Below are 14,743 nucleotides of genomic sequence, written 5' to 3' on the forward strand. Positions count from 1 at the left end.
TAGATATGGAGGATAGACTGTTACCCATGCAGCAAATCTCCCCCTCCATGTCACTGAAATGGTCCAATGGAAAGGCAGAAGCCATTATGGTTGGTTCCAGCAGCGTCGCAGGAGTTGCCAGAACATGACTGTGTTCAGCCATGAACTGCCTCAGGGACTCCAGCTCCGGATTTTGCCTCGAGGTTGACTCCTGAAGCCTTTTCCATAACAGGATGTAGCCACAAGGCAGTGGAGGTTTGGGATCAAAGTTTTCCTTCTCTCAGATGAGCTGCCTTCCCAGGCTAATGAGTCCCATCTACCCGGTGGCTGTTTAGTCGCCTCTTATGACAAGTACAGCCAAACAGAGGGCCTATTCTTATCCCCCAGCCCCCAGGGGTTAAGACTAACTACACACTAACTACAGACTAACTACACACTAAGTAAAGAAATATTTTCTTCTGACTGTCCTAACTCTCCCAACACTCAGTTTTCGTGGATGTCCCCTGGTTCTGGTGTTGAGTGAGGGAAAAGAACACCGCCCTTATACACTTTATCTATACCCTGCATAATTTTTCATATTTCAATCACATTCCCCCTCAGGTATCTTTTTTCTAGACTGAAGAGCCCCAAACACTGTAGCCTTCCCTCGTAAGAGAGGTGCCCCAGCCCAGTAATCAGCAAGGAAGATGCTCCCTTCCGCATCTTCTCCATTTCCACTATATCCTTTTTGAGATGTGGTGACCAGAACTGGATGTAATACTCCAAAGCGTGGCCTTAATATTGATTTGTACAAGCAAACTTTCCAGGAGGAAGCCTAACTGAGTACAATGGGATTTACTTCTGAGTAAACATACATTGGATTGGGCTACTAAGCATTTAATTGCTTTATTTTTTCCATTCATTTCAATGGGACATCGATACACCTAGTTTTTTCTGCATTACACCCAAATGCATTTTGATGAAGCTATGTGCTCTGAGAGAAATTGTATAGTTGATCCATAAATAAGTACATCACAGAACTTGAATAATAAGTACAGTTTTTAAAACATTGTGCAGTGAAACAAGCATCTGTTGGCATAAGTTGTTTTGTAATACTTTAGACCAGTGACACCCTTACAGATTTTCCTTTGCTACTCAAATGGAAAGTGAGGGTACTTTCAATTAATTTGCTTCAAGGGTAGCCTATTTTGGCCAGTTCTCTAACATGTATCAAAACCATGTATTTTGTTGTTGACTATACAAGTTCTTCAGATTTTACAATATGCACTAAGTATTTTAAAAATAACTTCATCTGGGATTTTATCTGTTTCTTTAAAAAAAAAAATCCCTACCTTTCTTCACTAGGTTTTCGTTAACACTATATCTTTAAAGTTTCAAGGCAAAGAACCCAAGTAAAGTTCATGGAACGTGATATGTCTCTATCAAAAGGATGAAGGTATCAGTGGCCCCATCTGTGTTTGAACTCTTGGTTCCATAGAGTCTAGGAATTTAAAACCGGAGACTTAGAGCACAGAGTCATTTACTCTGGCATGAAGAGCTGATTTTTAGCATCTACCTTTTTATTTTATTTAAAAGCAAGAGGCTCTCTTAGCAACATCATTTCAAGTATGATGGAGTGGATTGCAAGCCATGAAAGCTTATGTTACAATGAATATATTCGTCTTTTCAAGTGCCGCAAGCCTTTTTTTGCTGCAACAAACTAACATGGCTACCATTCTGGATGCTGACTTCAGCACTGGGTCTCTTCTGTCATAATTTCTGCATTCGTTTATCTGACATGAAAAATGTCAGCAGGAGGGAAAAACTGTATTTCCTGTTTGACATATTAGAATGTCACCCTTTTTTTAAACACCATCTGACGTCATGCATGGATGTTTGCTTTCTATGGTCACACAAACAGTCTACAAAGTCTACTGTTTAAAAGATAGGACTTTTTATTTGAATATCGATACCATGGTTGGCAACCTTCAGTCTCGAAAGACTATGGTATAAGCCTACAGCACCTGGTATTCCCAAGTGGTCTCCCATCCAAGTACTAACCAGGCCTGACCCTGCTTAGCTTCCGAGATCAGACAAGATCAGGGATGTGCAGGGTAACAGTTGCTGCATATATCGATACCAGTGCTGCTCGAACCCTAGCCCAGGGCCAGATCCAGGGTTTGGATGGATCCATCTGTCCAGTGAGCAGATCTTTTGGTTCTGCTCCCGAGTGGCTTGTTCTCCTGGTAGACCTGGGCACCAGGATACTCTGGGCAGTCGCATCTGCTTGGACATCCTATCACGCAGCCTTCTGGGATACCAGGCAACAGACATGATGTCCCAGAGCATCCCAGTGCCCAGGTCTATCAGGAGAACAAGCCACGCAGAAGCAGAACCAAAAGCTGTGGTCTGAACAGGGACCGCATTTTGGAGGACCATGGTTGCGACTTTGGGTACCACTGATCTATACAAATGGCTAAGGGCAAGCTCCAATATTTTAGAATACCCCAAAATAAACTTTGTGACAGTAACATACAGGCTGTAAGCTCAAACCAATACAAAAATTACAGCTAACCACTCTCCAGAACTCTACTACATATTTATATATCCGTAATATAGGAAACTCCAGTTAATACTGTCCAAATAATGTTTATAAGAAAGACTGTACTTGCCTGGATAGCTATCCTTGGGCTCTTCTTGACATAATTTCTGTTAAGATCACATCTGTTTTAGCTTTATGCTTTCACTTATATTTTGCCAGCAGCCACAGCTTTTTAATGACTACAATGAACTACAGAGGCTCATCAGATCTCTCTTGTATGTACTAAAACAATATCCTCTTCAATGAAACATTTCATGTAAAATTGTCTACAACCTTAAACAAAAGAAATTTGAAGGCAAAAGGGATTTTTTTAAAAAAAATATATACCATAAATTCCTGTTCTAAGAGGTGACCACAGAGTTTCCATCTCAGAGATCTTCCTTGTGGAAGTCAAGGTCATTCTCTGGCATCATCAGGGCGAGGAGCTTTCTTGTCCAAATTCAGCTAGGCTGAGCAAAAGCCTTTTAAATTACGACATTATTTATAAAAGAACTATGGAAGGAATGTCAAACACTGCAACAGTTCAAACAACAAAATAATAGAATTTAAAGAAAAGGGTCATAGCTTTAAAGCTATGTTACTGTCACAAAGCTTTAAAGCTTTAAATAGAATTTAAAGAAAAGGGTCATAGGAGGGCACCAGGATGCAGGTCTCTTGTTATCTGGTGTGCTCCTTGGGGCATTTGGTGGGCCGCTGTGAGATACAGGAAGCTGGACTAGATGGGCCTATGGCCTGATCCAGTGGGGCTGTTCTTATGTTCTTAACTACAATTCCCAGGAAGCCTTGCAGGTCTCTTGTTATCTGGTGTGCTCCTTGGGGCATTTGGTGGGCCGCTGTGAGATACAGGAAGCTGGACTAGATGGGCCTATGGCCTGATCCAGTGCGGCTGTTCTTATGTTAATCTTATGTTAATGTCATCACTCAGAGGTCCTGCCTACCAACCCAACTTGTACCTAGGAGAGACCTAATCCAAAATGCTCAGCTGGGATGGAATAGACTTCTTTCTGTCCACCATCAAGATTTAATGTAGATCCAATTTTCTCTTTCTTCTCAAGGAGGCTGGAGGGCAGCCCTCTGCATCAAGACTTATAAAAGAAATACTGTCCCACACCATAGGATTTTTCTGCTTATGACCACACATCAAAGTGTCAAGGATTTCTGAAGCACACCTCACCAAATGCTGCCTCCTAAGAGAGACGCTATGTGGCTGTTTTATAGCATGAGCAGTAACATCTATTCATGGAATCTTGCCTAGTGTTTGATTTGTTGCCACTGTGCTGCCTTGATGTCCTAAGGCAGTGGTTCCAAACTGTGTACTGCGGTAACCTCACAGGGGTACTATGGGATGTCCCTGGTTGCCTCTTCTTACTAGCTCTCCTGGAGCCACCATCTTGAATTGTGTGAGATCATGTGAGAGCTCATATAAGATCTCAACCATAATTCAAGGTAGTGATGCCCAGAAGAGCTGGGCAGTGGTGCCACCTCAACAGGGTTTCGTGACTGCAGGGTGCCATGACTGCGGTAAGTTTGGGAACTTCTGTCTTAAGGGGATAATGTCAGACACATTCTTGTCTAGGAATAACTGCTTAAAAGACAATAGTGCTTCAGATTGTCTGATCCTCTGAATCTTGTCAAAATAAAATTTCAAGGTTCATTTGACATCTAATTTTTGCCACTCCTTGGGTTGGTAAGATTGGTAGAATCAACTCCCATGTCTTGTAAAACAATGACTGCACTTCTGGCATAAATGAATACCACTGTATCCTGATGGGTTATATAATGTTTCTTCATGGCAGTCAATGCTCACAACTCAGACATCCAGTGTCTAGATTTTATAGCTACTAAAAGCAAAGTTTCAGGTGTATGCTCCTAATGGGGTATCTTGGCCTTGGTTCAAAATAGGGAGGGGACATGAATACAGAACCATTTCATAAGAACATAACATAAGAACATAAGAACAGCCCCACTGGATCAGGCCATAGGCCCATCTAGTCCAGCTTCCTGTATCTCACAGCGGCCCACCAAATGCCCCAGGGAGCACACCAGATAACAAGAGACCTCGTCCTGGTGCTCTCCCCTACATCTGGCATTCTGACTTAACCCATTCCTAAAATCAGGAGGTTGCGCATACACATCATGGCTTGTACCCCATAATGGATTTTTCCTCCAGAAACTCGTCCAATCCCCTTTTAAAGGCGTCTAGGCTAGACGCCAGCACCACATCCTGTGGCAAGGAGTTCCACAGACCGACCACGCGCTGAGTAAAGAAATATTTTCTTTTGTCTGTCCTAACCCGCCCAACACTCAATTTTAGTGGATGTCCCCTGGTTCTGGTATTATGTGAGAGTGTAAAGAGCATCTCCCTATCCACTCTGTCCATCCCCTGCATAATTTTGTATGTCTCAATCATGTCCCCCCTCAAGCGTCTCTTTTCTAGGCTGAAGAGGCCCAAACGCCGTAGCCTTTCCTCATAAGGAAGGTGCCCCAGCCCCGTAATCAGCTTAGTCGCTCTCTTTTGCACCTTTTCCATTTCCACTATGTCTTTTTTGAGATGCGGCGACCAGAACTGGACACAATACTCCAGGTGTGGCCTTACCATCGATTTGTACAACGGCATTATAATATTAGCCGTTTTGTTCTCAATACCCTTCCTAATGATCCCAAGCATAGAATTGGCCTTCTTCACTGCCGCCGCACATTGGGTCGACACTTTCATCGACCTGTCCACCACCACCCCAAGATCTCTCTCCTGATCTGTCACAGACAGCTCAGAACCCATCAGCCTATATCTAAAGTTTTGATTTTTTGCCCCAATGTGCATGACTTTACACTTACTGACATTGAAGCGCATCTGCCATTTTGCTGCCCATTCTGCCAGTCTGGAGAGATCCTTCTGGAGCTCCTCACAATCACTTCTGGTCTTTACCACTCTGAAAAGTTTGGTGTCGTCTGCAAACTTAGCCACTTCACTGCTCAACCCTGTCTCCAGGTCATTTATGAAGAGGTTGAAAAGCACCGGTCCCAGGACAGATCCTTGGGGCACACCGCTTTTCACCTCTCTCCATTGTGAAAATTGCCCATTGACACCCACTCTCTGCTTCCTGGCCTCCAACCAGTTCTCAATCCACGAGAGGACCTGTCCTCTAATTCCCTGACTGTGGAGTTTTTTCAGTAGCCTTTGGTGAGGGACCGTGTCAAACGCCTTCTGAAAGTCCAGATATATAATGTCCACGGGTTCTCCCGCATCCACATGCCTGTTGACCTTTTCAAAGAAAAGGCCGAATTTTCAGGCCGAATATTCTTGGACTAGGGGAGTGGATGAAAACCAACTCCTTTCAGGAACCTTAATTATATTTTTCAAGATGAACACAAGAAAGATACATAGAACATTACACTGCACCAGTGGTTCCCAAACTTTTAAGCATCGGAACCCATCTAAAGAAGTTTCACTTTACTAGCCACTCAAGCCTCTGTGGCTATAATGGCGATTAGACAGCAGTGCCCCCTGAAACTATGAGGTAGCTTAACCCCTGATGCACTTAGCCTAATCTGCCTTGTCAGTTTCATGACCTACCAAAAACTGGACCATGACCCACTGCTGGCCACAGACCTCCAGTTTGGGAACTGCTGCTCTACACAACATGATGTAACTTATAGAGGTGTGTCCGCATTTCTTTCCAAACTTTTGTGAAATTATTAAAGCAGAAAACCAAAGATGTCTGTAAAAAAAAAACAAACAGAAAGGCAGGCTGTGGAAAGGATTTTTAAAATGTGAACTACAGTAAACTGAATGCTTTCTCACATTTTTCTGTCTTCATTTTGCAACTGTAGCTGAAATCATAAGAATGTCAAAGCCTTGAAGCAGTGCCAGCAACAGTGAAATGCATGGCACCAGGACTACACATTTGAAAAATAGACGATCAAGCCCAGATCACATTTCAGCACAAACTAGCACGCGAGAGGGCAGGCCAAGGGTTTTACAGAGCCAAGAGATGAGAGGAGATAGAGCATTCATGTATGCCAAGGTTGAATAAATAACAACTGATACTTCCTTACCGCTGTTGACCTTTGAAACTTTCTTTAAGGTGACTATGATCTAATTCAGCCATACCTAACTAAAAGAATAAATTTTGAATGTTGACGTTTATTGTCCAACTCTGATCTTATTCTACATCGAGTGTAAAAGAGAAGCCTGGCATGCAGAAAAGATCAGTGATCATTACACACAGAGAGATTATTTCTCTTATATCATTTTAACCATCTTTTTATGAATGAAGCCCAGTTCATTTAAGGCTGTTGACGTTTGCTTTTTAAACCATCAGTAGAGAATCTCATTTCCAGTGGTTCCAGTGCAGTCAAATCTGATAAGACGATCACAAAATGTAAGACTCACCATGTAACTGTGAAAAAGTCACCCTGTGGTTACTTCTCAGCCACATCAAAAAGTAGCAGCAGAATTGGTGCCTCAAACCGAAATTGATTATTTAAGCAGTATCGCCTTAAAAAGGATAAGGAATCGTCTCTCTCTATTTAACATGTATTGTTTTATGTCTTTTCTAAGCATAGTATTACTTTGTCATTCAGATTTGAATATGATACTTCTCTTCAGCAAAGAATAAAAGTCATCAATCTGTATTAAAGCCTACTCATCCCCCATACATACTTCTCCCTGTTGAAGATCCCCCTTCCCTTTTTCAATCTTCGCACAAGCCAAGAGTTGTGCATGTACATTGCTTAAGAAAGGTCATAGAGGAGCTCATACATTTACTTTATGCCACAGAATAAACTTTAGGTCTGAAATTCTCTAGTTTCCTTTGCTGTAAAATCTGGGCAATAAAGGTGTGATGCATATTCAGTTACACACACATGCAGCCGACACTTCTTTTGAAGTTTTCTCTGCAATAAGTTCCTTTACCAAAGAGTTAAGCCACAGGTTCAGTGTTAAAAGGGGGCTTGCCTCTTTTCCAGTGCAATTGTGCTCTGCAGGCATTGTTGCTACCTGCTTGTAAATTGTTACAATTCAAATGCATACGAGAGGACCAAAGTTGATATTAAGAAAAGTATTTTTCACTGGTTTTTATGTTAAGCCTTCACCACGTGCAGCACAATCCATAAGAACATAAGAACAGCCCCACTGGATCAGGCCATAGGCCCATCTAGTCCAGCTTCCTGTATCTCACAGCGGCCCACCAAATGCCCCAGGGAGCACAACAGGTAACAAGAGACCTGCAAGGCTTCCTGGGAATTGTAGTTAAGAACATAAGAACAGCCCCACTGGATCAGGCCATAGGCCCATCTAGTCCAGCTTCCCGTATCTCACAGCGGCCCACCAAATGCCCCAGGGAGCATACCAGATAACAAGAGACCTGCATCCTGGTGCCGTCCCTTGCGTTGGCATTTGATACATAGCCCATTTCTAAAATCAGGAGGTTGCACATACGCATCATGGCTTGTAACCCGTAACGGATTTTTCCTCCAGAAACGTTTCCAATCCCCTTTTAAAGGCATCCAGGCCAGATGCCATCACCACATGCTGTGGCAAGGAGTTCCACAGACCAACCACACACTGAGTAAAGAAATATTTTCTTTTGTCTGTCCTAACCCTCCCAACACTCAATTTTAGTGGATGTCCCCTGGTTCTGGTGTTATGTGAGAGTGTAAAGAGCATCGCTCTAACCACTTTAACCTTCCCCTGCATAATTTTGTATGTCTCATTCATGTTTCCCCTCAGGCATCTCTTTTCTAGGCTGAAGAGGCCCAAACGCCATAGCCTTTCCTCATAAGGAAGGTGCCCCAGCCCAGTAATCATCTTAGTCGCTCTCTTTTGCACCTTTTCCATTTCCACTATGTCCTTTTTGAGATGCGGTGACCAGAACTGGACGCAATACTCCAGGTGTGGCCTTACCATAGATTTGTACAACGGTATTAGCCGTTTTGTTCTCAATACCTTTTCTAATGATCCCAAGCATAGAATTGGCCTTCTTCACTGCCGCTGCACATTGGGTTGACACTTTCACTGATCTGTCCACCACCACCCTAAGATCTCTCTCCTGATCTGTCACAGATAGCTCAGAACACATCAGTCTATATGTGAAGTTTTTATTTTTTGCCCCAATGTGCATGACTTTACACTTACTGACATTGAAACGCATCTGCCATTTTGCTGCCCATTCTGCCAGTTTGGAGAGATCCTTCTGGAGCTCCTCACAATCACTTCTGGTCTTCACCAATCAGAAAAGTTTGGTGTCATCTGCAAACTTAGCCACCTCACTGCTCAACCCTGTCTCCAGGTCATTTATGAGGAGGTTGAAAAGCACCGGTCCCAGGACAGATCCTTGGGGCACACCACTTTTCACCTCTCTCCATTGTGAAAATTGCCCATTGACACCCACTCTCTGTTTCCTGGTCTTCAACCAAGTATCAATCCAGGAGAGGACCTGGTGGCCATTCCGCCATCTTACCCGGTATAGATGTTAGGCTGACCAGCCTATAGTTTCCCGGGTACCCCTTCCTTCCCTTTTTAAAGATTGGTGTAACATTTGCTATCTTCCAATCCTCTGGCACCGTGGCCGTTTTGAGGGACAAGTTGCATATTTTAGTCAAGAGATCTGCAACTTCATTCTTCAATTCTTTAATAACTCTTGGGTGGATGCCATCATGGCCTGGTGACTTATTGATCTTTAATTTATCAATGAAGTCTGAAACATCTTCTCCTTTAACCTCTGTCTGACTTAATTCCTTGGTTAGGAGGGGCCGTTCCGGCAGCGGTATCTGCCCAAGGTCTTCTGCCGTGAAGGCAGATGCAAATAACTCATTTAATTTCTCTGTCATCTCTAAGTCTCCTTTTATCTCCCCTTTCCCTCCCTCACCATCCAGAGGGCCAACCACTTCTCTGGCGGGTTTCCTGCTTCTAATGTATTTGAAGAAGCTTTTATTATTCCCCTTAATGTTGCTGGCCATGCGTTCCTCATAGTCTCTCTTGGCCTCCCGTATCACCTTCTTACATTTCTTTTGCCACAGTTTATGTTCCTTTTTAGTCTCTTCATTAAGGCAAGACTTCCATTGATGGAAGGAAGCTTCCTTGCCCTTTACGGCCTCTCTAATTTGGCTGGTTAGCCATGCAGGCACCCTCCTGGACTTAGTCGAGCCCTTCTTCCTTTGCGGTATACACTTCCGCTGGGCCTCTGTTACTGTTGTTTTAAGCAGCCTCCATGCACTCTAGAGAGATTGGATTCTTTTTACTTTCCCTTTCAACCTCCTTCTAACCAACGTCCTCATTTGAGGGAAGTCTGCCCGTTGGAAGTCAAGGGTTTTTGTGAGAGATTTGCCCGGTATTCTTCCCCCGACGTTCATGTCGAAACGGATTGCAGCATGATCACTGTTCTCCAGTGGCTCTGTAACATTGACATCTCTAACCAGGTCCTGTGTACCGCACAATATTAAATCCAGAGTCACCTGTCCTCTGGTGGGCTCCATGACTAGCTGCTCTAAGGCACAGTCATTTAGCATGTCAAGGAATCCGGTCTCCTTTTCGTGACCAGAACACAAATTGACCCAGTCTATATGAGGATAATTGAAGTCCCACATGATTACAACTCTGTCCCTCCTTGTCACCTCCCTGATCTGTTTCCTCATTTCAAGGTCCCCTTCCGGTTTCTGGTCTGGAGGACGATAGTACGCCCCCAGTATTACATTGCTCCTCAGGCCTGGTAATTGAACCCATGGAGATTCTATGGAGTCGAACAAACCTTCAATCTCTACTTTGCTAGATTCTATCCCTTCCTTAACATAAATGGCCACCCCACCTCCAACATGCCCCTCCCTGTCCTTCCTGTAGAGTTTATAGCCTGGATTGCGGTATCCCACTGAACCTCCGCATTCCACCAGGTTTCCGTTATGCCCACTATGTCAATGTTTTCCCTAGTCACCAGACATTCCAGTTCTCCCATCTTTGCTCAGAGACTTCGGGCATTTGCATAAAAGCATTTGTACATGGAATGCCCCAGGATGGGCTACTTATTAGCTCCTTCATCTCCGCATCCTCTCACTGTGCCAAACCGTCTATCACATCCCATCATGCTACCATTCCCAATTTCTTCTCCTACTCTGTCCTTACTTTGTTGTTCTTGAACCTCCCCATCCTCATCTCATAGGGATGAGGAGTCCCGAACTGGATGCCCCTCGGCTCCTGTCGGCCTTCCCCCAGGGATCCGTTTAAAAGCTGCTCTGCCACCTTTCTAATGTCATGCGCCAGCAGTCTGGTTCCATTCTGGTTCAAGTGAAGCCCGTCCCTCTTGTACAGGCCCCGCTTGTCCCAAAACGTTCCCCAGTGCCTAACGGACCTAAACCCCTCCTCCCTACACCACTGTCTCTTCCATGCATTGAGACCTCTGATCTCCGCCTGCCAAACTGGCCCTGCGCATGGAACAGTTAGCACTTCTGGTCCTGGCTTTCAGCTTCCTACCTAACAGCCTAAATTTGGCCTCCAGGACCTCCCGGTTACACTTGCCCACGTCGTTGGTGCCGACATGCACCACAACCACTACCTCCTCCCCAGCACTGTCTACCAGCCTTTCTAGATGAGAAGTGATGTCAGCAACCATCGCACCAGGCAGGCAAGTCGCCATGCGGTCCTCACATCTGTCACAATCCCCCCTCTCTATGTTTCTAATAATCTAATCCCCCACTACAAGAAGCCCTCGACCCCCATCCTGCCGAGGAGTATCCTGAGGGTGTTCGGATACGGGCCCATCCCCTGGAGAATGGGTTCCCCCTAGAGGATTGTTTTCCTCCTCTCCAGGATGATGTCCTCCAGCCCCGAGACTTCCCACATAGGCAACTGAGGAGCTGCACGCCTGAGGGTGGGACGAAGCCTGATTGTCCCCGGAAGTCTCCCCATGGTCCTTCTCTGCCTGCCTCTGCTTCTCCAGGTTGGCCACCAAGGCTTCAAGGGAGCGGAGTCCCTGGAGCTCCTTGCACCGAGGACACACCCATGACTTAGGGGTACTTACAAAACCCTACACTGGTTTGCTTCCGTCTTCTCAAGGGAAGAGAAGAGCAGTGTCTGGGGCCCTGGCCTCCTCGCCCTGCTGCTGAACTCGCACACATGCTAAACTCGTGGTGCCTTACCTGGCACTTTGTTCCCGAGGCACTGGGTTCCCAGAGGCCATGCACGCTTCTGTAGAGATCCTATCTTGCACTGGAACAGGCAGGCCAAGAGGCTTGCACTGTATGCAGTACAAGATAGGGTGCCAGAGTGGCTCAGCCAGAGGTAAGGGGAAACTTATCCCCTTATCCCTGGGTAAGCCACTGCAGCCCCTATTGGTCTCCTTGGACTTGTACCACCTCCTGAGGTGGCGCAAGTCTGAGGAGAGTGGAGCAGCTTGCTGCCACTCCGCACTGCTTAGGAATGGGGGTTGGAATTCGGCATAACAGCTGGATACCAGCCCCATCTCCCATCCCCGGGACTGCCCTCTGTCTACCCTCCCCCAGACCTTGAACGCCTCCCTCCCACCTCCTCCCTGCCTTTTCCTCGTCCAACCCAGAGCCTTGTGTCGGCTGAGCTCAGCTGATGCAAGTCTCGCTCCACAAGCTGCCACAGAGGCTCCGTGCTCTGTGCTCAGATGCCGCCGCCATGCTCCAGCACATCTCCATGCACTGGTGCAGCTTGCTCTCGAGGAGGCACAAAGGGACTTGCACCAGCCTGATACAAGGTTAGGCTTGCACGCTTAGTAACACTATGTTTGGGCTCATTGGCAGGTACAGAATAACACTCTTAAATTAGGCTGTAGGATTGCTATCCTACTAAACCAGCAAATCATAGAATGGTCTGCTGTAAACCTTTCTTCCAATGTGCTCACTATGACCCATCACCAACAGCTGAAGTGGAATAAGAATTCCACTGCACACTGTATAATACGTGGATTGGGACTAAACTTCATAGAGCTTTATGGAATTTAAAACATGCAGAAGATTGGTCGTCACAAAGCTTTAAAAACAGATTTTAAAATGATAGTTCTTATTTACCTTCTAGATCTCTCTTTAGTTTTCTTAGGTCTTTTATTAGATCTTCAAACTTAACTTGGGATGCCTGGAAGAAATCTTGTGGTTCTGGCAGAGGAAACACACTCTTGTCTGTTCCTGCTTCCTAAACAACAAAAGGAAAAACTAGTATCTAAAAAAGTGCCAGATTTTCTACAGAAGCAAAGTTATATTCCCCAAACTCTAAATACGATAAATTATATACAATCTCAGGGTATTTCTTGCATGTGACCTAGTGATATAATTGTAGTTTTTATCAAGGGGAACCCAGCAGTTGTATTCTAGCATATTTGGTATGCCATGTTATCCTAAAGCATAGTACAACACTTTTAAAATGTAAAGCTATAAAAGCAATTTTATCGGCTTTTTGATTCAAGACAGTACTTCTTAGATACAGCCAACTGCCCAAATAAACACAGTTCCCCTGATGAAGGGCCATTGCAGCTTGAAATGTGCTTTAAGATTTATTAAGATTTGTGTTACAAGTTATGTTGTTGATTTCTGAATAAATCTGGCCTTTCACCCTACTGCAGCCTATCATCCTATCTGCAAATACACCTAAATTTTTACTGATATTTCTCTCCTTGTAACAGGTTTAGGACTAAACCTGTTAGAGCTAAAACAGGCACTACCCAATTTAAATCAGTGCATGATCCTGATTTAATTTTATGATATCACAACTAGGAATTAGATCAAGTATTTTAAATGTTTCTTTTACCTTGTACAAACCTGGCATCTAAAACATGCACTGTATTTAAAAGGACAAAGTATAAGCATACATTATGGGTAGCACTTTTTTTTAAGTGGTTGAGTACAAATTGTATAACCCTCCTTTTCTTATGTCCCAAACGTACCTAGGCCAGACATCCGCTGGTGCTGACTGTCATAAAGCAGACAGCAACAGTCATAAAAGGCACTGTGGCAGTGTGCTAAGTTATGTGCTGCTGAAGCACCAGTGGGAAGGCTGAAGCTGCTCTGGAGCAGTGCAAAGACTGCTGATGGAGGCAAGGCAGGTGGGAGGAGAGGGTGGAATGGAAGCAGGAGATGGGCAGATGAGGTCTGGGAAGGGGGAAAGTTCATCCATACAAGGAGATGGAGCAAGGCAGGGAGGAAGGGAAACTGCAGCTCTAGGACGTCAATAGCAGAGATGGTAATGTCAGCAGCAGGTGCTCTCAGGTGTTACCTTTGGAACCTTTTTCAAAGAACCTCAGCCAAGAAGCACCAGGCTTACATGAAAAATTTGCCTAGGAGTACAGTGGTGGTCTGTGCTTCATCTATTTTAATCCAAAAGACAACCTGCAGCCCTTTAGTATAAATTCATTATTGTATTTCAAATTTTTCCTTTATGATCTGGAGTATATAGCTCATTCCCATTTCCATCTGTGAGAAGAGAAATATTACCATTCATAGTAGAAATGCTTGTGATCACAGACCATCAAAAGATTTAATGGACAAGGCTATAATCCTATTCACCAGGGAACAGATCTGTAGCTACGCAACTGAGTTAACTTCATGCTGTACTGTGGTGCCTATACACTTGAGCTTGACTTCCCACACTTTGACAAGAAACTACGTGGAAACTAAAGTCTACAACACTCAAACTTTGGCCATTCACCCGGTAGGAATACTGAACGTAGTACAACAGCTGAGGCAGTCACATCATTTACCTTATCAAAATGGCGTAGGTAATATATCATAACATAATCCACAAGACTGACACCGGTATCCTAAAGGAGGAAAAAGATTCTAAATGAGATTGAAAAAATATTGGTAATGATGTTATTAGTACAGTTTTCCAGACAATCCTACTATCCAAAAATAAAAAAGCTTGCAAATTTTCAACTTGTAAATTATACTTTGTTGCAATTCCTGCTTCCACAGTCACACACATAAATTACAAATTGCAAGAAATAAATCACATTTCATACAAAAGTGATAAGAAATGTTAGCAGTATTTTCTTATAGTTTTTTACACCCCTTCTCTGTGAGCTTACAGTACATAATAAACTCATTAAAACAATTACTGTGTGGAAACAAGTGAATATGCAATGATAAATTTGAAAAAAAATTAAAATAAACTTTGAAAAATGTTGCTTAACTCTGCTACTAATTTGTGTAGCTTGATTCCCACCATGAAACAAC

The 14,743-nt window shown here is 44.1% G+C and overlaps 1 protein-coding gene and 1 pseudogene across 1 annotated transcript in view; both read right to left on the reverse strand.

The window, feature by feature from the left end:
- Positions 1 to 14,743, reverse strand: part of FMN1 (formin 1) — a 144,794-nt gene that overhangs the window by 47,611 nt on the left and 82,440 nt on the right. The window contains exons 12-13 of the mRNA XM_066612303.1: positions 14,269 to 14,328; positions 12,587 to 12,707 (exon numbers count right to left, since the gene is read on the reverse strand). Coding sequence (XP_066468400.1) covers positions 12,587 to 12,707; positions 14,269 to 14,328 — 181 coding nt within the window. The remainder of the gene's footprint in view (positions 1 to 12,586; positions 12,708 to 14,268; positions 14,329 to 14,743) is intronic.
- On the reverse strand, positions 1,971 to 2,090 carry LOC136637112 (5S ribosomal RNA; annotated as a pseudogene).

Source organism: Tiliqua scincoides, chromosome 1, assembly GCF_035046505.1.
Source record: "Tiliqua scincoides isolate rTilSci1 chromosome 1, rTilSci1.hap2, whole genome shotgun sequence".
Lineage (NCBI taxonomy): Eukaryota > Metazoa > Chordata > Lepidosauria > Squamata > Scincidae > Tiliqua > Tiliqua scincoides.